The following is a 24,420-nucleotide window of genomic DNA, read 5'->3' on the forward strand; positions in this document are numbered from 1 at the left end:
GAATATAAACAAATCAAAGAGTAAACACACACACACACACACACTCACACGAACTACTGTACAAATTTGTTAAACAACACCCATCCCCACCCAATCCTTCACCAAAGCATCACAATCTATCTCTCCACACACACACACATACAGAGAGAGAGAGAGAGAGAGAGAGGTGGCAGAGAAGAAGGGGATAGAATGAGACAAGCAAGAGAGTCAGCAAACAGAGAAAGAGAGTGAGTGCATGCACTAATTGGCAGGCTTGGAAAATGTCAAAACCAGTTCAACAAGAGCAGTTTTGTAGTACTCATAAAATCTGAGTGATATAAACAGTAAAACTCGTATTAAATGACTTGACTTCTTGATAGAAGTGAAAACATTTGACACACTATGGTTTTTCTTTCTTTTCAAAGGAGGTCTAAACTGTGTGTGTGTGTGTGTGTGAGTGTGTGCGATCTTGTAGTGTATATGTGGGAAGAAGAGGGGGGGACACGCATATGTAGTGTGTGTGTGTGTGTGTGTGTGTGTGTGTGTGTGTGTGTGTGTGCTTGCATGCATGTGTGCGTGCATGCTTGTATTGTGCGTGTGTATGTGCATGTGCACTTGTAAAGCGTGTGCTTGTACTCTGTGTGTGTGTGTGTGTGTGTGTGTGTGTGTGTTTGTCTGTCTGTAAAAGTGTGTGTGTGTGTGTGTGTGTGTGTGTGTGTGTGTGTGTGTGTGTGTGTGTGTGTGTGTGTGTGTGTGCATCAGTATCATGGCAACTGAAGTTCATCAACTAACTTTTCCAATACAATCAAAATAACATTAGCTGAACAAAATGATACTGACAAACAAATACCAACACAACACACAAAGTGCAATACCACAAATGTATGTACAAACACACACATACAAAAAAAAAAAATCACCTTTCTGAAAACAAAGCAAAGCAAAAGATCTTTTCAATAAACATAATCCCAACTAACAATGCCAACTTATTAACAAATAAGTGTGGTCTTTAAGTTGCTTTTTTTTTTTCACCTTCCAAATTCGCTTTCCTATTCTAAAACACTCGTTCTCAAAAGCATCGCTTTCTTGTTTGAAAACACTGTTGTGCTGGTTCTCAGTAGCAACTCTGTAAGCAATGCACGAAATTTTCCTTGTCACAAGACCACGTGCGCTGTTTGACAAGAACTATTTCAGTCATTCTGGATGTGTTCCTGCATTGCCGTTCTTGCACATGTCAAATTCTTGGGAAGTTGGGACTTTGGGAATGACTACACCTGACGGCAGTTTGCTAAGACAGCACAGCAGTGGAGATCTCTGGTGGTGTACCTTTCATGTCGCAGGGCACACAGGCAGTTTGGTGAGTAAGCTGGAACTCCAGCAGTCAACTGTTTCCATGAATGGTCTTTGTAAGTATACCCTGCTGTTCTAACCCTTTGAAGCAGCAGGACTCATTTTCAGAAGCAGTCCATTATAGACTAAGTTGAAGTGCATCTATCTTGATATCCTACATGAATATAAAAAAAAACACATGCAAAAAGGATTGAGGGACTAAATGAGTCTGTGAACAAAATAACTTTGGTGACAAAAAAAGAAAAGAAAAAAACCTTCACTTGGGTGGGAGTGACTTGACTTTTTTAAAACTGGATAGTTTGGGCTGGGGTCCTGAGGCCACTTAAAACCAAAAAGCATGTCTTAATACCAAAACAAAAGCAATATAAAGTGGGGAAAAAATAGTGAGTGAGTGTGAGAGTTAGAGAGAGAGAGAGAGAGAGAGAGAGAGAGAGAGAGAGAGAGAGAGAGAGAGAGAGAGAGCGTGCATGTGTGCGTGCATGTGTGCGTTCCTATACATTTTAGCCACTAATCACTGCATTCTTCTTTTTTGGTCATCCTGAACTTTCTGTTTTTAAATTCAAAAGATAGGTTCCCCATAGATCAATATTATGGTTGGCCGGTTGGTCAATGTATTTAAGTCTGTTTACACAAGTCTCAGAATTAAACTCTAAATAAATCAATGTCAAATGTATGAACACATTAGTCACAAAAAAAAAAAAAACAAAAAATCAACAGATAAAGACAATCTATTATGATCAAGATGAAGATGACTGAAACCTCAATCTTATTTGCACATATGCTGCTGAAATCTTTTCTTTCTTTCTTTTTTCTTGTTTTTCTGTTTTTGTTGTTGTTGTTGTTGTTGTTTTGTTTTTTCTTTTATTTCCTGTTTTAGAAATCCACTATGTAACTTGGTATAATCTTTTTTTCTTTTTTATTCGAGTGTGCATGTGTGTGTGTGTGTGTGTGCGCGCGCACACACAGATTTTTCAATTTATGACTAAAAGCATTTGTATGTGTATGTGTGTGCAAGCAAGCACAAGTGTGTGTCTGTGTGTGCATGCTAATGTTGTGTTTGCATGTTCATATTTAATTTCCACTTTCAAACTAACATTTTTCCATGAAATGTTATGAAAATTTCCCACCTTCCAAACCAAGCTGAATTAGCAATTCTCCAATGAAAACGCTGATTTTTCACACAACTTTATGAATATGTGAGTACACCACTAACAGCCCCCCCCTCCCCCCCCACCCCCTCCCTCCCAAGGGAGTGAGAAGAATGATGCAGACCACAAATTACTTTCTTTTTTTTTTAATTGCAATTAACAACAAATATAGCACAATAATAAAAATAATATTTTAAAAAATTATAACAATGGTAATAATAACAATGATGGTGATACAATTTTCTTTTCAGTTTCTATGCTGTGTTAAAACTACATGGTTGAGGTGGTGCTGTGCAAGAAAGTTAAGTTTCATATAATCACTAACTGGGGGAAAAAAAACAGACAAAAAACAGATGATAATAAACCAAACAAACATAAATAGTGAGAGAAATCAATATAATGATGAACACAAATACAAAGAATTATGCCACAAACTAAAAAAAAATAATAATAATTACAGCAACTACAATAACTGAATAAACAACTTGACAGCACCAAAACAAAAGCCTATAAAGACAAAGAACACAAAAGAAAACAAAGGTCACAATCAAGATTAAAAAAACAGAAAGTCATGAAGCCTAACATGCTCTATGTCACTCTTCAAAAAAGTAAACATTGCTACCAAGTAGCTTCAGTGCACAAGAGAAAAGCAGCCACAATTATACATGTTTCTGTCAAAAGCAAATCCACTGAAAGTATAGTATAGCAGGTGAAACTAATACAAAATACAGGTCATGTCAACAAAATTCAAGACAAAAGTGTATGTCACTCAGAAGAAAAAAAAATCAATTTACGTGAAGGTTGCTACAGATCAAGCTACATCAAGGCCACGGAAAAGTCCAAGGTCAGAACACGAAAATCCAGGCTTTATGTACATACATATCAAGATAACAGAAAGCACAAGCATGAAAATTCAGGCTGCACCAAGACACAGGAATACCCACGGAAAGGAAGCCTCCAGACACAAAACAAGAAGTGAAAGTAAGTCAGTCAAGAACCAGAAAGGAGAAGCGGGCAGAAAAAAGACTGGGGAAGGAATGAAGAACACGGGAGAAAGAAAGAGGGAGAGGTGACAGTACAGAAAACAAGAAAACAGAGGGTGTGAGGAAGGACAAAGAACAAAGAAGACAGACAGAAGGGCACAGAGTGGGTAAAAGAGAGAAGAAAGCGGGAGGGGAAAAGGAGAACACAGAGAGAGTAAAATATAGAGATGAGAAGAGAAGATGTAAAGAAAAAAACTGCAGAGAAAAGAGCAAGGAGGAGAGGAACAAGAAAGGAAAGAAGAAAAAAAAACAGAAGACAGAAAGAGGAGTGGACAAGGAACGGGAAGGAGAGAAAGATGATAGAAAGGAGAGGGAACAAGAAAGAAACAGAAAGAAAGACAAGGAGGGGGGACAAGAAAGGAACAGAAAGAAAGACAAGGAGAGGGGACAAGAAAGGAACAGAAAGAAAGACAAGAGAAAGGAGAGGGGACAAGAAAGGAACAGAAAGAAAGACAAGAGAAAGGAGAGGGAACAAGAAAGAAACAGAAAGAAAGACAAGAGAAAGGAGAGGGGACAAGAAAGGAACAGAAAGACAGACAAGAAATGGGAGAGGGAACAAGAAAGGAACAGAAAGAAAGACAAGAGATGGGAGAGGGGACAAGAAAGAAACAGAAAGACAGACAAGAGATCGGAGAGGGGACAAGAAAGGAACAGAAAGAAAGAAAAGAGAAAGGAGAGGGAACAAGAAAGGGACAGAAAGAAAGACAAGGAGAGGGAACAAGAAAAGAACAGAGAGAAAGACAAGGAGAGGGAACAAGAGGGGAACAGAAAGAAAGACAAGAGACAGGAGAGGAGACAAGAAAGGAACAGAAAGAAAGACAAGAGAAAGGAGAGGGGACAAGAAAGGAATGGAGAGAAAGACAAGAGAAAGGAGAGGGGACAAGAAAGGAACAGAAAGAAAGACAAGAGAAAGGAGAGGGGACAAGAAAGGAACAGAAAGAAAGACAAGAGAAAGGAGAGGGGACAAGAAAGGTACAGAAAGAAAGACAAGAGAAAGGAGAGGGGGGAAGAAAGGAACAGAAAGAAAGACAAGAGAAAGGAGAGGGAACAAGAAAGGAACAGAGAGAAAGACAAGAGACAGAAGAAGAGACAAGAAAGGAACAGAAAGAAAGACAAGAGAAAGGAGATGGGACAAGAAAGAAACAGAAAGAAAGACAAGGAGAGGGAACATGAAAGAAACAGAACGAAAGACAAGGTGATGGAACAAGAAAGGAACAGAAAGACAAGAGAATGGAGAGGGAACAAGAAAGAAACAGAAAGACAAGAGAAAGGAGAGGGGACAAGAAAGAAACAGAAAGAAAGACAAGGAGAGGGAACAAGAAAGAAACAGAACGAAAGACAAGGAGAGGGAACAAGAGGGGAACAGAAAGAAAGACAAGAGAAAGGAGAGGGAACAAGAAAGGAACAGAAAGAAAGAAAAGAGAAAGGAGAGGGGACAAGAACGGAACGGAGAGAAAGACAAGAGAAAGGAGAGGGGACAAGAATGGAACAGAGAGAAAGACAAGGAGAGGGAACAAGAAAGAAACAGAACGAGGGGACAAGAAAGAAACAGAAAGAAAGACAAGGAGAGGGAACAAGAAAGAAACAGAACGAAAGACAAGGAGAGGGAACAAGAGGGGAACAGAAAGAAAGACAAGAGAAAGGAGAGGGAACAAGAAAGGAACAGAAAGAAAGAAAAGAGAAAGGAGAGGGGACAAGAACGGAACGGAGAGAAAGACAAGAGAAAGGAGAGGGGACAAGAATGGAACAGAGAGAAAGACAAGGAGAGGGAACAAGAAAGAAACAGAACGAGGGGACAAGAAACAGAAAGAAAGACAAGGAGAGGGAACAAGAAAGAAACAGAACGAAAGACAAGGAGAGGGAACAAGAGGGGAACAGAAAGAAAGACAAGAGAAAGGAGAGGGAACAAGAAAGGAACAGAAAGAAAGAAAAGAGAAAGGAGAGGGGACAAGAACGGAACGGAGAGAAAGACAAGAGAAAGGAGAGGGGACAAGAATGGAACAGAGAGAAAGACAAGGAGAGGGAACAAGAAAGAAACAGAACGAAAGACAAGGAGAGGGAACAAGAGTGGGAACATAAAGAAAGACAAGAGAAAGGAGAGGGAACAAGAAAGAAACAGAAAGAAAGACAAGGAGAGGGAACAAGAAAGAAACAGAAAGAAAGACAAGGAGAGGGAACAAGAGAGGAACAGAAAGAAAGACAAGAGAAAGGATAGGGAACAAGGAACAGAAAGAAAGACAAGGAGAGGGAACAAAAAAGAAACAGAACTAAAGACAAGGAGAGGGAACAAGAAAGGAACAGAAAGACGAGAGGGAACAAGAAAGGAACAGAAAGAAAGACAAGAGAAAGGAGAGGGGACAAGAAAAGAAAGGAAAGGAGAGAAAGAAAGGGTTAGGGACAGGAAAGGAACACAGAGAAAGACAAGAGACAGGAGAGGGGACAAGGAAAGGAGAGGAGAGAAGGAAGACAAAAGGAACGTACATCCTGGATGATGGGGACCTCCAGGTTCTGGGCATTGGTGATGATGTGCTCCTCTTCTGCAGGGATCTGTCCGTGCTGCACCAGTTTGGTCCGGTTCTCCTCAGAGATGCCTGCCACACACAGTGACACGATTACACACACTCTTTCCTTGTCCTGCCACACACAGCACCATGATTACAAACACTCTTTCCTTACCCTGACCAACACAAAGTTACATTCACACTTTCCTTACCCTGCCCAACACATGATTACACACACTCTTTCCTTACCCTGCCCAACACAAGATTACACACACTCTTTCCTTACCCTGCCCAACACAAAGATACATTCACACTTTCCTTACCCTGCCCAACACATGATAACACATACACATTCCTTACACTGCCCAACACAAAGTTACATACACACTTTCCCTACCCTGCCCAACACATGATTACACACTTTTCTTAACCTGCCCAACACAGCACCATGATTACACACACTTTCCTTACCCTGCCCAACACATAAGTACACACACTTACCCTGCCCAACACACCTCCATGATTACACACACACTTTCCTTACCCTGCCCATCACAAAGTTACACACTTTCTTTATCCAACCCAACACATAATTACACGCACACATAACCTGTCCAACACACCCCCATGATTACACACACGCTTTCCTTATCCTGCCCAATGCAAAGTTACACACTTTCCTTACCCTGCCCAACAGAGGGCTACGATTACACACACACTTTCCTAACCCTGCCCAACACATGATTACACACACACTTTCCTTTCCCTGCCCAACACAGAACCACGATTACACACACACTGTCCTTACCCTGCCCAACACAGAACCACGATTACACACACACTTCCTTTCCTACCCAACACAGAACCATGATAACACACACTCTTTCCTTTCCTGCCCAACACAGAACCACGATTACACACACACCTTCCTTTCCCTGCCCAACACAGAACCACGATTACACACATTCTTTCCTTTCCCTGCCCAACACAACCACGAGTACACACACACTTTCCTTTCCCTGCCAAACACAGAACCACAAGTACACACACACTTTCCTTTCCCTGCCCAACACAATCACGAGTACACACACACCTTCCTTTCCCTGCCCAACACAGAACCACAATTACACACATTCTTTCCTTTCCCTGCCCAACACAACCATGAGTACACACACACTTTCCTTTCCTGCCCAACACAGAACCACAATTACACACACACTTTCCTTTCCCTGCCCAACACAGAACCACGATTACATACATTCTTTCCTTTCCCTGCCCAACACAGAACCACGATTACACACACACTTTCCTTTCCTGCCCAACACAGAACCACACACACACTTTCCTTTCCCTGCCCAACACAGAACCACGATTACACACACTCTTTCCTTTCCCTGCCCAACAAACCCAGGAGTACACACACACTTTCCTTTCCCTGCCCAACACAGAACCACGATTACACACACTCTTTCCTTTCCCTGCCCAACAAACCCATGAGTACACACACACTTTCCTTTCCCTGCCCAACACAACCATGAGTACACACACACTTTCCTTTCCCTGCCCAACACAGAACCATGATTACACACACTCTTTCCTTTCCCTGCCCAACAAACCCACGAGTACACACACACTTTCCTTTCCCTGCCCAACACAGAACCACAAGTACACACACACTTTCCTTTCCCTGCCCAACACAACCACGAGTACACACATGCTTTCCATTCCCTGCCCAACACAGAGCCACGATTACACAGATGCTTTCCTTACCCTGCCCAACACAAGATTATACACACACTTTCCTTACCCTGCCCAACACAGCACCACAAATACGCACACACTTTCCCTACCCTGCTGAATTCAGCACCATGATTACACACACAGTTTCCTTACCCTTACCAACACAAGATTATACACAAACTTTCCTTTCCCTATCAACCGCTAATGAGATTAACTTCATCTGATCAGCCACTTATGAGCTTGCCATCATCCTATCACCTGCTAACTTAACACTAGCTGTTAGCCTATCAACTGCTAGTATGCTTGAATTACCCTATCAACAACACAAAACAAACAACAACAAAATAAGAGAGAGAGAAAAAGGCGAGAGAGACATAGAGATAAAGAAAAGAAAAGAAAAAAAAGAAAGAAAAAAAACAATGGGGAAAATCAGCAAATGGTGATAGTGACCACATCCACTTTCAGTTCAAACATACAGTAACATGTCAACACGCGCACTCTCTCAAGATTTTTTGTTTTGTTTTTCAAGCCATGGAAAATACTTTTCTTACACCTATTAAAAAATGTGCACTGCAAAAATACAATTCATATATCCATCAAGCAAGACACATATAAGCAACATAAGCAGGGTAGTATTTTGCAGAGGACAAGCATCTACCCCTGCCAGAGTATGCAAGGTATCATATGTGTAATCATCTTTTTAAAATCATTTTTTCTGCTGATGAATTTCTGTGAGCATTTGTCCATTTCAGAGTCATTCTGTGAAGTATTTTCTCTAGCTGTCACTGTCACGTGGACAAGAAAGGAATTCCACACATCTGAAGGCAAAATGTTTCTGCCATGTTATGAGCAAAACTATTTCATACACAGTACTATGTGCAAAGTCCAGTGTCTTTTTCTTGTTCTGAGCACAACTGTTGTAAATAAAACAACAGAAACCCAGTTTGACTCTCCTCTTCAGGCTCCTGCCTGCTTTGGTCCATTAGATTATCATGTTACCCATATATCCTATTTCCCATAATATCACTACCTATTCCTCCCTACTAAATAACCCTTCCCTAGACCTCCCTGTCTATCACAAAAACACATGTACATTCACACGCATGTACACACACATATACGCACGTCCACACACACATATGCATGCACACACACACACACACACACACACACACACACACACACACACAAATATTAGCAACTGACCTCCCTTTTGAATGATCTAGAGGAGAATAATGCAAAATTAAAAAAATCAACAACAAACAAAAATCCTAAATACACACATGCAAACTCATATGCACATTAGCAATTTACCTCCCTTGTGGATGATGTAGTGGAGAATGACACAAACAAAAAATCATCCTGAACACACACACACACACACACACACACACATAAACATGCGCATTATCAACTGACCTCCCTTGTTGATGATGTAGAGGACAATGACACAAACAAAACAAAAAAATCATCCTGAACACACACGCACACACACACACACACACATGCACAAACGCGTTATCAACTGACCTCCCTTGTGGATGATGTAGAGGAGAATGACGCGAATCTTGTCATAGGCGGTGATGTTCTGATCCAGCAAGATGTGCACGATATTCCGCATGTGATCCTTGATCTTCTCTCCATCCGCGTCTGTCCCCATCGCCAGGTCCTGCACACAGTGTGTTGATCCTTTGTTACAACACTTTCAGTTTCTCAAAGAGGTGTCACTGCATTCACAGTGTGTTGATCCTTTGTTACAACACTTTCAGTTTCTCAAAGAGGTGTCACTGCATTCAGACAAATCCATATTAATTACAGCACATCTGCTAAGTAGATGCCTGACCAGCATGACTGCATGCATGTATAATTTTATTTCTGTACCTATCAGCGGATTTCTTCAACAGAATTTTGTCAGAGGACATCATTTGTTACCATAGGTTCTTTTTTCAGTGTGCCAAGTGCATGCTTCACACAGGACTTCAGTTTATTGTCTTATCCAAATGATTAAAAGAAAAAGAGTGAGACTGGGATTCAAACCTAGACCCTCATGGACACTGTATTGACGGATAAGCGTTTGAATCATTCTGCCACCTTCCTCCTTAAGACTTACATCCAGACCACTACTCAAGGTCTAATGGATGGGAGAAAATACTGGTGAGTGTGGGATTTGATATGGTGTGCTTGATTTCTCTCGCTTCCCAGGCAGAAGTGTCACCACTCAGCCACCCCTCCATTTTTGTTCTTCATGACAGCAGCCCTGAAAGAGTACTGGTTTTAACAGAAAACCCACCAGAAGACAATCAAATTCAACTGAGAGACACCTGGTGGGGGTGATTTTAGCTCTTCAGCTGCACAAACCTGGAATTCACTGCATTTTTCACTTTTCACTTTCAACAGTCCTTTACTCACATTCTTAAATAAGGAGTGGTGGCCTTCGAGTAATGCGTCCACCCAGGAAGCGAGAGAATCTGAGGGTAAAGGACTGAATTCCACACTCACAAAACTTTTCTTCCCCTCCACTAGACCTTGAGTGGTGGTCTGGATGCTAGTCATTCAAATGAGATAAGAAAATGATGTCCAATGTATAGCATGCACTTTGTGCAAGTAAATGAGCCCATGGCAACAAAGTTGTCCCAGGAAAATTCCATAGTAAAATTGATATGTTTCTGACAAGTGCTTATGTATTTCCACAGGTGCAGTGCCTGAATGGTTTGAGAACTAAATTCTCACCACAGTTTCCTGATTTCAATCCCCAGTTTCATCATACCTTGTGATTTATGGGTGGATTTTTCCAATCTCTCAGGTCAACATATGTGCAGACCTGCTTGTGTATGAATCCTGTTTGTGTGTATACCAAGAAGACCAAATGCACATGTTAAAGATCTTGTAATCTGTGTCAGCATTTGGTGAGTTATGGACACAAGAACATGCCCAGTATGCACATCCCTCAATACAGTGTATGGCTGCCTTAAAGGCTGAGTAAAATGATCTCACATATAAATGTTCACATGTACTCATGAATTAATGTGGGAACTGCAGCACACAAACGCAGAAGAATTTCTGGCCAGAAGCACACAACTCACCTGCTCCACCTTGCACAGCTTGTCGACATGTTTCTGGTACTGCTTCATGCAGTCCTCTGCCAGGTGCAGGTGGGCTGAGTACTTGCTGAGCTCCTTCTGGTACTGGGGGGCCTTCTTCAGCATCTGGGACAGGTCGCGGATGTTGGCCTTCTCTGTGCCACCCATCCGCTTCGCCTCCGCAAACTGCTTCAGCTTCCGTGTCACCTGTCTGGAGAGGGGGGAAAGAGTGTGGTTGTCAGTCTGGCAATGGTGAATTTGAATGTTTATTGTAAAAATGTTAATTTTACTGCCATATTTTGATGTTTTTATAACTAGTTTGCTGAATTTCTGTGATGTGTCTTATGTCAAATATGCTCCATAGTAAATGATCACAAACACCTACCGGTAATATCAAAAACATCACACTTGAATTCATCATCAAGATGAAGCACTTCAACCAATGTTCCTTCTCATTCACCACCCCACCCTGTGGAACTCTTTGTTATATAAATGACACTCCAGTCCATTTCCAACTTCAAAACCAACCCAAACTCATCGGTTCAAAATCACCTTTGATTAACTGTCACGTTTGTGTATGCATGCATGTATCTTTTAAATGTAAATATAATTTGCGAGGTACACTGTACACAGAATGTACTTTTGATGCATTGTCTTATCACTGACTGTAGGAGGAAGGTGGCAGAATGGTTAAGACGCTCAGCTGCCAATACAGAGAGTCCGTGAGGGTGTGGGTTCGAATCCCGCTCTCGCCCTTTCTCCTAAGTTTGACTGGAAAATCAAACTGAGCGTCTAGTCTTTCGGATGAGACGATAAACCGAGGTCCCGTGTGCAGCACGCACTTGGCGCACTGAAAAAGAACCCATGGCAACAAGAGTGTTGTCCTCTGGCGAAATTACGTAAAATGAAATCCACTTTCATAGGTACACAAATATGTAAGCATGCACTCAAGGCCTGACTAAGCGCGTTGGGTTATGCTGCTGGTCAGGCATCTGCTCAACAGATGTGGTGTAGCGTGTATGGATTTTTCCAAACGCAGTGACGCCTCCTTGAGAAAGTGAAACTGAAACTGAAACTGACTGTAAAATTTTCTCACTTAGTTGGCTGACCTTCATGGTTTGATTGATTGTGTAATGTACTGTATTCTTATTAAACTACTGTTGCACTGTAAAGCACTTTCAGCAAAATAACTTGATAGGGTGCTAAGTACAATAACATTATTGTCATCATTTACTTACTGCGACACGATGGCCATGTGCTGGTGTCTCAGCTCCACCCACAATTCATCATTCTCATCCAGCAGGGCTTCCTTTTCCTGGACCTCATTACCATTGGTGTTCTCATACCTGTATGACATCACAACATATTTCTGTTCACTTACCTATCAATGACTGATTAATTGATTGATATGTTTAAGACAGGGCAGGCACTGATAACCACTGTTTTGATTCCATGAGGGAAAATTTCACATGGAAGTCATTCAATGTGGTATTTCATATGTGTGCTTGCAATTATCAATATGTTAATAGTTATTTGGTAAACCGGAAATGAATCCATCTAAAAAGTTATCGTTCTGTACAGTATAGTAAATTGTGTATTAAAAGACAAAATGAATTTCGTTCACAACGGACATCATTTTATCAAACTAAGTGTGTACTTGTAAGTATGTGTGTGTGTGTGTGTGTGTGTGTGTGTGTGTGTGTGTGTGTGTGTGTGTGTGTGTGTATGAGTGTGCATGCACACACATTATTATCATTATTACTATTATGAACATTTACGCCTAATATTGAAAGTAAGCCCTAGGCATTTACAAATAGAACACATATGTCAATATCAAAAAAGAAAAATTGAACACAAGATACCAAACATCATTAAAAATTATTCACCCCCCCCCCCCCCCACACACACACACACACACCACCCCCACAATACACACATGTATTGTGGTCAGAATGGTTGGAAGAATAGCAGGTATGTAGCAGAGAGGAAATGTGTCACTGCACACACACACACACACACACACACACACACACACACACACTAACATATACGCACCCACACCCCAACAAAACAACACACAGCCTCATCCACCCACCCACCCAAACTGGCCAATAACCCACTCACCTGTACACATCGTTCTCGATGGGCAGGAGGTCGTAGGCCATGGCCTGGAAGGTCAACTCGTGCAGCAGGGGGGTGATGGGGTCAAAGCCACGGTCCAGAATGAGCAGCATGGAGCGATCTTTCTGCACCCCCTGAAAAAACAGCGTGTACATACAGTGGTACCGAGACATGGGTCTGTCCTACTGGCTTGTGTCCCTGCAATCATTTTTGCCTGCACTACCACTGCACATTAGTATAAAGGCGGCACATTCAAAGGTCCAACAACTGTAGGGCGATTAATTCATATTCATGGTTTCACAGGCTCAGCACAGAAATAAACAGGAATCGGACTCCCTGCCGGAGTCTGCACTAGTGGGTCACAGTAAAGTAGGTGTAGTGAAATAAACAATCAACCTTAAGAATTAATGGTCCCATAGCCTTTTATGACAACAGGGGCAGTGAATTTACATTCACTGTGACAAGGGCTCAGCACAGGAAGGAAATGCCTAATCCTCTTCTTCCAGTGCTTTAACCTTCTGTGACAAAACCAGTCCTCTACTTCTACTACTTTACCCTTCACCAACTGAAGTCATACACCTATTCTGTTCAAACCTGGGTAGGGTGAGGAAAATCAAATCAAAGTGCCTTTGCCATTCTAAATCAGGGCCTTGAATTCTGATCAGTGGATCAGGAGTCCAACACCTACTAACTGATCCAGCCATGGCCTCTAAAATGTACTTCAAAACACATTCAGACTGATGCCTGAGTGGTATTTTCTTCAGCCAGTCACTTTGTCCAACTAACAACATAATAATTAAAGTGAGTTTTGCTGAGCATGATACCCTCCTCAAAGACCAAGCTCACCATACCTGACCATAAAATGTAAGCAAAATAAGGTTTTGCTGAGCAAGATATCCTCCTCTAAGATGAAGCTCACCACACTTGACAGTAAAATGTGGGTGAAGTATTAGGAAAATTCAAGAAAAAGAGCTCAAATAATACACTTCACACAGTGAAGTAACCAATTCACCCATACACACACCAAGCAGACTAACTACATCTGGAGTCATTCTGACATCATTTCCTTGCCACAGTGCACTACGTGCCATTACAGTGCCAGAAGGCCTCTCACCAGAGATCTTACACCCTGCCTTGTGTCCAGTGATTTCAACTGTGTTGGTTTTTAATTCAAGACATGTACATCTTCACCTCTTCACAACTTCTTTCACAAAATCTATGTTCCAAATCAAAAAATAAAACATTACACAATTCCAACTGCCAATGCCACTGTTATTCTGTAAATTACTGTTATTCTCTAACTTCATAATCAATGAATAAAACTTGATTCAGTTTCAACACCCAATTCAATTCTTATTCAACTCAGAAGATTCTTTTCAATAAGAATCTTTTCAATAAGTAAATCAAAATCACACTGACTTCTGTTGAAAAATCAAACAAATAACAATTTTTTTTGTCTCAAATAACAATTCTTTTGTCTATTATGTTAACTCATCTGTGTCAGTCATAACACATATTTTCACACCTTCTTTCAGTAAATCTACATAATCAAATACAACAAATAAAACTGATTTTTAATAGCCATTTCCTATCTGACTCAACTCAGGAGAGTTGGTTTCAAACAAGAATCTCTCTCTCTTAAAAGAAAACACATTTCCAATGACTTCTGTTATTTACAAAAACAAAAAACAAGCACATTTTTCAGTCACAAACAAACATAGTGTTAATGTAACTGACCTCTCCCATGGTGTGATCATCTGCACGGTAAGCATCCAGTTTCTGCTGCACCAGCTGTGCGAATTCAGCATTGCGGTCAAAGTCACTGCACAAACACCACAACCATAAATATTATAGCCATATACTGTGAACCACTTTGTAAGCACCCCCAATTTACACTAAATTCATTCTGAAGCTAGGGAAGCTTTTACTGGGAACTTTACACTTTGCAGAAGCCAATTCCCTTACTTAGTTTCACCTTGGGAGTAAGAACAAAATTGAAACAAGAAACCACATCAGTCAAGGCATGAACTGAAAGAACAATCATAGAACAGGAAACAAGTGAGAAAATATACTTTCAAGCAAAAACTATGCGATACCATTGCAGAAAACCCATTATAAGATGACATGCACACACAAAGTGTTTCGAACAAAAACATATCACAAAGATTTCCTTCTATCCCAACAACACATTTTCAACACTGGAAGTTTACGCAGCATGTGCATACACACAAGAGCCACACTGACACAGGCATTTACATATGAACATACACACACCAAAACACAGACACTTGCCCATTCACATGAACACATAAGAAATCACACCCAAGACATTACACAGGCATTTACAGACAAGCGTGCACACTCATTAACACAGACATGGACACTTGTCCTTTCACATAAACATAAAAACCACACAAGTCACAGTGCACAGTATCCACACAACCATACACCTTCCACCACCACTGCAACAACCACTACATCCATGCCCACACATACTTATCAACACCCACACTCTCTCACCTGCGATATCGCACAGCCGGGTACTCTCCAAGGGTGGCGCAGAGCGTAGCGATCTGCTCAGCACAGCGCTCCAGGTTCAACATGCGACCCACCTGCTTCTGGGGGTTGTAGTAATACTGGAACGTCTCCATTGAGTCCAGAGAGTACACCTGTCCACAAGAAGAGGCCACAATCAAAGACTCAAGATTACAGACATGTTTAATGGTTTCAGTTAGAAGAATTGAATATGCACATGTGGTATAAAAAAAGGAAAATCATCAGCCACTCCACACGTAACTGAAAACAAGAACCGCTCACACATGCTCTACCTCCCAAGTGTGTGTGCTTTTTACTGGACAAGTATTTAACATCCTTAGAATAAACACTTGTGTAATCTTTTTTTCATATATAAAAAGTGAGAAAGGAAAAAGAGGTCAACTAATATTAATTAATATTTTTCATCTCTTTATGCTCACTGGCATGCATTCTAACTTAATTAAACACCAGCATTACTTTGTAATCAGAATCATAAAATAATTACCAGCATTACTTTGTAATCAGACTTCTATTTATAATTGTATAAAAGAATGCTATTCATTATTTGTACAATATTTGAATACCTCCTTTTAGAGCTGTCAAGAATGCATCCTTTTAGAGCTGTCTCTTTACTATGTGTCTCTCCCTCCTTCCTTTATAACAAGACAAAAATACATTGTGTGAAAGTCTAGCACTCTAACCACTGGGCTACTGCATCTGTCATGAATTTTCAGCTACAGGGTACTGACCTGTGACTCATAGGGCAGGAATGCAATGTTGATCTCTTTCAGGGTCTTAATGAACTTGGCAGATTTGGATTTGCACAGCTCATTGAACAGCTCATCAGGACATGCTGAAAACAAGTATTTTATTTAATACTGGTAGCTTTTTTTCTTTTTTTCTCTTTTATTCAAAAGATTCACTACAACAGCCCACCAGGACAAACTGTAAATAAGAAGACATTTAATACTGGTAACAATTCTTTTTTAAACCTTTTCCTTTTTCACAAAATATTCCATACAATAGCTCGTGAGGACACAGCAAATATATATAGACATTTTATTTCATACTGGAGACTTATTTTTTTACTTTTATGCAGAACATTCAATACAGTAGCTCATAATCACATACTGAAAACATAAAGACATTTTATTTCATGTTGGAAACTTTTTTCTTTTCTTCTTTTTTTTTTTATACTTTAAACTTTTTTCTTCTTTTTTCTTTTTTTTTTTAAATAATTTTTTTTAATCCTTTTTTCCTTTTATGCAAAACATTCAATATAGGACATACTGAAAATATATATGTACCTTATTTCATTTTAGAAAAAAATCCTTTAAAATTCTTCTTTTTTTCATTTGTGCACAAAATTCAAGACAGTAGCTTAAAACAAAGACATTTTATTTCTTAATAGAAACTTTTCTTCTTTTTTTTAAACTATTTTTCTTTCAGAAAAAAACATAAAATACTGTAGCCCAGTCATGTCCTATTCAAACAGCACATGTAGTAATTCATGTATAATATTTGCACAACAGACAACAGAAGCAAAAAAAAAAGGGGGCTTACTTTTTCTCTTAATCTCTTATCAATCTGGCATTTATGTTTTTCAATCGCCTGTCCCATCAATTTGGCAGAGACAGAAGCATAAAAATTTGCACCTTCTTATCTGTATGTATGTAAGGTCTCTCACTCATATCTCTTTTGAAAATTATTGGTTATTTTTATTGTGCAAGTAAAGTACTTCATTATATATGCTAAGTCTTCTATTGAAAAAGGGGGTGAGGGGGGGAGGGGAGAGCCTAAAAAGATTTTTAGGCTGCCGGAAAAAGAGGGTGCTAGCCAGCGGGACAAAGGGGAGGTTACCTACTTCCGGGAGATAATCGGCCGTAGTTACTTTCGTTTTCTCCACATAGGCGGATAGTAGTTTGCACAGGACAGGAATGTCAGACCCCTGCCGGAGTCTGCACTAGTTGGGTCACGGTTAAGTATTTGTAATTAAAAAAAATTTACATCTGTCTTTTCTATCCTATCACTGAGAAAAATAAAGCCGAAAATTACTGAAACAATTTTTTTTTTAAATTGCTTTTTACCTGAGTGAATGCTTGAGTGTGTAAGCACATGAGTGTGTATGTGTGCGTGTGTGAGTTTGTGCACATATGCACATATGTTCTTGATCAGTATTATTTTTACACGTCACAAAACCAGAAAGTTCCACAGCGTTCTTACCTTCAGTAAAGTAGACATGAGCTCCACGGTATTGAGTGTTGTTGGGATTCTGAAAGTCTACCATCATTCCCTTGATGGACTGAAACATACATGCAGAGAAACAGGTTCCTGATTTTACCAGCACAACTCGGGTAAAAATGTAATCTACAGAATCAGTAATTTTCTTCATCACTAGTAGATGCTAGTCTATCAGCTGCTGGATCTCGATGACTGATGAGGATTTTTTTTTTTTTTTTTTTTTCATACTTTTTATCATTTTCATCTGATGTTTAGACTTTTCACCCTTCAGCAAAACATGTGTCAAAATTAAATATTTGTATCAAAAAAAGTTGAGCACAAGAATGTGCTATTAATATAAAGAAACAAAAACAAAAAGTCAAACTCAAGTTGCAAGTTTTTAACTTTAATAGTGCATCTGCTTATCAAGACTTTTTTTTTTTTTTTTTTATACAAGTCAAACTTTATCAAGAGCTAGCATGTATCATATGATAAAGTAATTTTCTTACCAGTATGACCTTCAACCTAAGACAAGGGTCACTGGAAATTTGAGGAAAGGAGGGAGGTTTAAGACAAATACAAATGTCTGAGGAGTGAGAAAGCATGTATTCATGCGTGCGAGTATGTGGAAAAATATGCACTGACTGACTAACCACTTTCCTTCTTTCATATTTTTCTTTGAATTACTAATGAAAGAATAGAGAAATGGAATGGTCCATAGGAATTCAATGACTGCATGGATTTTCCATGAAACTGAAGGATTACTAGACAGTAAGAAAGGAATATTTCTGAATGAATATTTCTGTGGAAACTATGTAACCAAATAAAACATCACAAATTATGAACAAGCAGTGCATCTGTAACTTAGCAGCAAAAATTCCACCACCGTAATTTGCATTACCTTCTCTGTGGGTGTGATAAGATAGATGGCCTCAAGCAAAGGTAAGGGTTCTCTCCTCTTGGCAATGTCCTCTACCACTGAAACCAACATGATCAATCAATCAAATAAATTAATAATCCGTTAAATCAGTCACTTTTATTTCACAATTTGTCTATAATATGACCCTGGTGAATCGGGGTTAATTCAACTGTCTGCATGACACTGTAATGACTGTTGTTGGTTTTTTAAAGGGTTCACTTACCCTTTGTGATGTGTGTTTGTCAATCACTTTGAGTAAAATTGCAGTCTGTTTCTAATTCTTCTTATTCTTCTCTTCTTTTTTTTTTTTACACTTGACAAGAAGATATTCCCACATACTGACAAAGACAATAAATATTACAAAAAATGTGAACAAAATCAAAACCAAATCTTCTTGACATTTTGTTTCAGTTATATAATAAACTGTAGTGTATACATGTAATACAACACCAGGATATAAGAAATGTGGTAACTCATTTGGCACTCAGTCATAACACATGACAAAAAGCATCAACAGTATGTTCCATAACGTTTCTTAGTAATCAGCCACTTGTGATTTTGTAACCACTGTATAGGATGCAAATGAACTGGTTAAGTTAATAAGAATTGCTGGCCTGTGTGAAACAAAATCCTCAGAATTCTGGGGATTTTCTTTTGGAAAAGAAAAATCTGTAAGTGACTGATGAAGCTACAAAGAAATATGTGTACATAATAATATACATATATACATAATTATAATCTTTCATAAATATTTAAGAAATTTTTTTTTAAAACAGGGTTTCTTTTCCTACTTCCTTTTATCATCAATACATATGTCCATAGTTTTACACATAAGAAAATGTTGCAACTTGCTACAAAAAATATACATAAAGACCAACTACTACATAAAATGTAATGGGTTTGTTGTTGTTTTTTCTTTTTTGCTTTTTCTTTGGTTTATTTTGGAGTTTGAACTACATGAAGCAAAACATACAGCATCCTATGCAGTCTTAAAGAATGTATCCTCCACTTCAAAGCATTATCACTTTATTGGTATGACTGACAGTTCAGCATCTCAATGACAGTTTCACTTTCAGTTTCTAAATGAAGGCAGCAACACTGCATTCAGACAAATCCAGATGCACTACACCACGTCTGCTTGGCAGATGCCTTAAAAGCAGCATTACTCAACACACTAGCCAGGCCTAGTACATACCTGCACCCAAACATAACTCAATACTATTGCTCTTCTTACTTTGTTAACTGTGATTTACCTCTGGGTATATCTTTCTAGCTCTTTTCTTCCTTTGGATTAAAAAAAAAACTTTCAAAGAGAATGTGTATATGCTAATGAAAACATTTTTCATTTTCAGTATTTGAATTTTGTTAATTTTACTTTCTGTAGCAGGAAAAATAGAACCTTTCATCTTGGGTGAAAAAAATGAAGGGTTTTCCTTGTCATAATCTCATATGTTTTTGAATAATCTTATTCAACATAGTTAGTCCATATACCTTCTTCTATGTTCTAGCCACCATGCTGTATATCATATAGTATGGTTTATTGCAGTGATGAACTCTGTTGTCTGTCGCAAGGTCGTCCAATCCCATGACCATGTATCTAAAAAATAAAAATAAAAAGTCATAAAAATACCATAAAAAGCTTACAGGTGATTCCCTCAGAAGTGATCTCGCACATCTTGCAGCAGGCAGACAGCATCCGCATGCTGAGCTGGTCCACGATCAGCACCTTCCATTCTCCGGTCTTCTTCATGGGGCGGATCACATCATTCAGGATCTCTGTCAACCACACACCATGTCAAATTATTATCTTTCCTCACTTTATTGTGGTTTACAGGGCTTCTGACAACTTTAAAATCTTGGTGTCTCATGCACCCTTTTACCATAAATGATAATTATTTATGGCCCATGACTATTATACCTTCTGAGGGTCACTCATCCACACCCACATACATAAAACACACAAACTCAGTTCAAGTCTGAGAAAGAAACTGGAAACAGCCTATTTATATGGTTAACCCTTTCACCGCCAGTCAATTTAGAGTACAAAATCCGCTTGTGGTATAAACACAGAAAAGACAGTGGCTAAATATAGCTGGGGATTCCCCCTGCGATGTATAGAAAATATGGCCTATCCTACCACCGAGCATTAAGAGCAGTAGGTTCATGGATAACAGACCAATGAATGGGTCACCTTTCAGTGACATGGGTCCTCTACCAAGCCTGTGCATAAATGCGAGCTTGGCGGTGAAAGGGTTAAGTTGACTGAAAGATCAATGATCTTCGCTTAATAAAAAAAGAAGTGACACTCATTTGCAAATAATCATTAAGATTTTAGAGAAAGAAATATAGCGTATAATGGATGCAGCACAACGTGTTTGCCACTGGTGGAAGACTGGATTATATGAAATGATGCTGATGACTAAAATCTATCATTTACAGATACAAAGTGAAAGAAAACAAATGTGATTTCATAGTAACAGCCAAATAACAATATAATGTTTGTGTTTGTGTGGAGTTTTTAGATACTGAGAAGAATGAATGTGTAAAACTGACAAAACAACTGCAATGACTTTCAGTGCAAAAGACAATGAACTGGTTAATTACTGGGGATTTGCTTATTCATTTACAACAGAAAAATGCTTTAGAACAGAAATGAAATGCATTAAATTTAAACTTCATAGCAACAAAATATTCCTGTTTTATTCCATTTAATTTGGTTATTTTTGTCTTAATATTAAAAGTAAAATGATCTATTCAAGGCTGTTATTCTTCCACTGTGATTGCCTGAACGTAAATAATTGGATTAATGATTTTCAGAGCATTGATTATAATACAACAAATCAGCACTTGACTATTTCATCCGTTTGTCTTTGCAATGTTTCTACTGACCGACGACTAGTATGTTTTCCAAAAATGATTCACAACCGGTTTGATAATAGGGAGAATCTTACTTAATATACACTGTATGAACATTCAGATCAACAACATCCACCTCCATCTGTCACCATGTAAGCATCAGTTTATCTGTGATTTAGTTTCTATTTATCGAACTATGAATCATGTTTTCGTTATGCCCATGCCGTAGTGGTGGGCATAAATGGAAAATAATTATTCTTGACCGTGAAAACGCGAAACAACATAAACGAACTAACAGTTAAACATTCCCTATGGACAAATTGAAGTAAACATTATAAAGTTAGAACGACAAGACTGGCATTTGTCTAGAACAATATCCGAGACCTGCCCCCCGAGTGCAGACGACAGTAAATGATACGCAGAAACAAATCAACACCGCCGATATCTTTTGCAATATTTTTCAGTCGCATACTGCAACATCAGATGACAAAATCAATGCCACTTGGAAAATAATTAAACCAAGTCATACAGTCCGGTAATGATACCATAACACGGCGATACTACTCATAATTAAGAAAATTTCACACTTACTTTCGTGGACTGCCTCCTTCAACGCCATCTTGAATGTTTAACAACAAAGTGCATGATGGGAAATGTTAATGTCACACCACAGGCATTCGGAGTTGACGATTTAAAATAATAATAAGATGAAGAACACAGGCCCAGAGAATGGCATCGCTGGTGGCCAACACCTCCTGTACCAAGCCATTTGAAAAATAAAGCATGGAATAAGTTAATGCCCTTTTGTTAATAAACAGTATCGTATCGTATTGCATTATCATCATATTGTAATGCATTGCATTGATTGTATTTCATTTTGTCACAACAGATTTCTCTGTGTCGCAACATTGCAGCGCAGCCCTTTTCTTCTGCCAGAAAGTGTATTTGTTTTCCTACCAAAGTGGATTTTTGAACAGCATTTTGCCAAGGACAACTATTTTGCATGGCTTGGATGTCCTTTCATTATATTTCATGTTATAGTTGTTTTGTTTTTTTGTTTTGTTTTTTTAATTGCACTTTAAAAGTCCTACGGGTTTAGGTTAATTGTATTTCTTTTTTTATCATCTGAACAGTGTTTTTTGTTGTTGTTGTTGTTTGTTTGTTGTTGTTGTTGTTGTTGTTTTTTGGGGGGGTTGTTGTTGTTTTTAGTTGCACCCTTTAATAATTTGTAATCGGTTTAGTTTCAAAGGTTGGATAATCTGTTACTAAATGCAAAAGTTTTTTTCTTAATTAACTACTGTGACGGACAAAACTGACTGCTGACTTTCAGAAAAATAACGCTCATAATTCATGTCATGTTATAGTTTATGCAGTGGTGAACAATTTTGATATCAAGAAGTGTCTCGAAAAGAGCTAATTTTATCGTCGGATATATACATATATAGGTACCACTCAAACTTTCAATTTGTATGGATATATTTTATTGTGAGATATGTGGGTCATTTCCATGACTAATGCTGTGGTCAGTTCTTGGGCTGAACAGTACGTGCTTGTATACACCTGTGAATTTTGCAGCCTTGAATACACGTTGAGTCTTGCTGTGTTCTTCCCTGTATGCCACGGCATTTGATTCTGACTCGACTTCAGATTTTTTAACCAAGTCTATACATTTCCCAACTGTTGTCCAGGACCTAACCCACAAATGAATGGCCACAGCGCTCAGCCTCAGATTGACTTCACACCTCAGTGGATGGACCTTACACCTGGACAAACAGCCAGAACATCAGCCCTCTGCATCATAACCATGATTTCCCCTTTGGATCACGTACCAGATGAACAGTTAGGACATCACCCCTCTTCAGACAGCCTGGACTCCCCCTTGGAATGCGAGATGGACCTAACACTCGGACAGACACCAAGGAGTGCGCACCCTCGAACAATTCTTCTACTTCTTCTTGATCGCCTTTTCATAGTGTCAGTTCCGGCAGCCCGTCTGGTGATTGGAGTCGTCCTCTCGAAATCCTGTCTGGAGCCATGGAGCTCAGTGTGTAGTGGGGTTGATGTCGCTGGCCATACGGTGTCTCTAAGCCCCTTCAAAAGGGGACAGGACTGAAGTGTTTGGTCTTCGAGACCACAGGAGCATGTGGGAGATGGTGCCAGCTTCATCTTCCTAAACAGGTGGGCATTGAGTCGGCAATGGCCCGTTCGTAGTCTTATAATTACCGCCTGTTGCCAGCGTTCAAGGTGATATGCATCCCTCATGGTTATCGATCATATCATTGTCCTCACGAGGGACTTCTTCTCTGCGAAACTGACACTGTTTGCTGGTGCATTTCCACTTGCTCCGAATTTGGCGAGCTGATCTGCTGCTTCGTTGTCTGGGATTCTGCAATGGGCTGGCAACCATTGCAGGACTACTCGTCTTCTCATGGCAACCTTTTGGAGTATTTTACATAAAGCTAGAATGTTTGTCTCCTGCAAAGAGCTCCAGAACAGACAGCGCATCATAGAGAAAGACAGCTTGGGGGCAGTTGCATGAGTTTCAGCCAAGTAGTTTGAGTAGTATTTCCGAGCTGGCATCCCTGCTGTGGAGGTATGTCCCTCAAGAGACTTGATGACTACGCCTGCTCAGTCACGGTGTTGGCTGTTGAGCTATACCCAAGATGGGGCCGGACTGCTCCCTGGTAAACGCGCTTGAGTATCTCTTCATTTGCTCCCCAGCAGATTCCAGCTAGCTTCAGCAAAATCGCTAGCTTCCGCCTGGCCTTTGCTTCTGCTTTCTGGATGTATGGTCGCCAGGACTGTTTGTTGTCAAAGGTGATGTCCAGGTACGTAGCCTCCCCTTCATTTATCAGGGTCGTCTCAACAAGTTTGATGGGTCCGGATTTTTTGCTTCAATGACAAGGTGAAGAGTGTTGTGGAGGACTT

General features: G+C 39.6%; 1 protein-coding gene across 2 annotated transcripts in view; it reads right to left on the reverse strand.

Moving 5' to 3' along the window:
* The window catches only part of LOC143276256 (syntaxin-binding protein 1-like), a 41,077-nt gene extending 18,961 nt beyond the window's left edge, over positions 1 to 22,116 (reverse strand). The window contains exons 1-12 of one of the 2 annotated variants that reach the window (XM_076580736.1): positions 22,084 to 22,116; positions 20,281 to 20,412; positions 18,619 to 18,695; positions 17,721 to 17,799; positions 16,247 to 16,350; positions 15,483 to 15,631; positions 14,700 to 14,784; positions 12,966 to 13,087; positions 12,080 to 12,187; positions 10,845 to 11,052; positions 9,292 to 9,430; positions 6,002 to 6,111 (exon numbers count right to left, since the gene is read on the reverse strand). In XM_076580736.1, the coding sequence (XP_076436851.1) occupies positions 6,002 to 6,111; positions 9,292 to 9,430; positions 10,845 to 11,052; positions 12,080 to 12,187; positions 12,966 to 13,087; positions 14,700 to 14,784; positions 15,483 to 15,631; positions 16,247 to 16,350; positions 17,721 to 17,799; positions 18,619 to 18,695; positions 20,281 to 20,412; positions 22,084 to 22,111 (1,341 nt within the window). In that variant the 5' untranslated portion in view covers positions 22,112 to 22,116. Of the gene's footprint in view, positions 1 to 6,001; positions 6,112 to 9,291; positions 9,431 to 10,844; positions 11,053 to 12,079; positions 12,188 to 12,965; positions 13,097 to 14,699; positions 14,785 to 15,482; positions 15,632 to 16,246; positions 16,351 to 17,720; positions 17,800 to 18,618; positions 18,696 to 20,280; positions 20,413 to 22,083 lie in introns of both variants that reach the window. The other variant, XM_076580735.1, reaches the window with a different exon arrangement.
* Between the last annotated feature and the right edge of the window lie 2,304 nt (positions 22,117 to 24,420).

Source organism: Babylonia areolata, chromosome 31 (assembly GCF_041734735.1).
Source record: "Babylonia areolata isolate BAREFJ2019XMU chromosome 31, ASM4173473v1, whole genome shotgun sequence".
In the NCBI taxonomy this organism is placed as follows: Eukaryota; Metazoa; Mollusca; class Gastropoda; order Neogastropoda; family Buccinidae; genus Babylonia; species Babylonia areolata.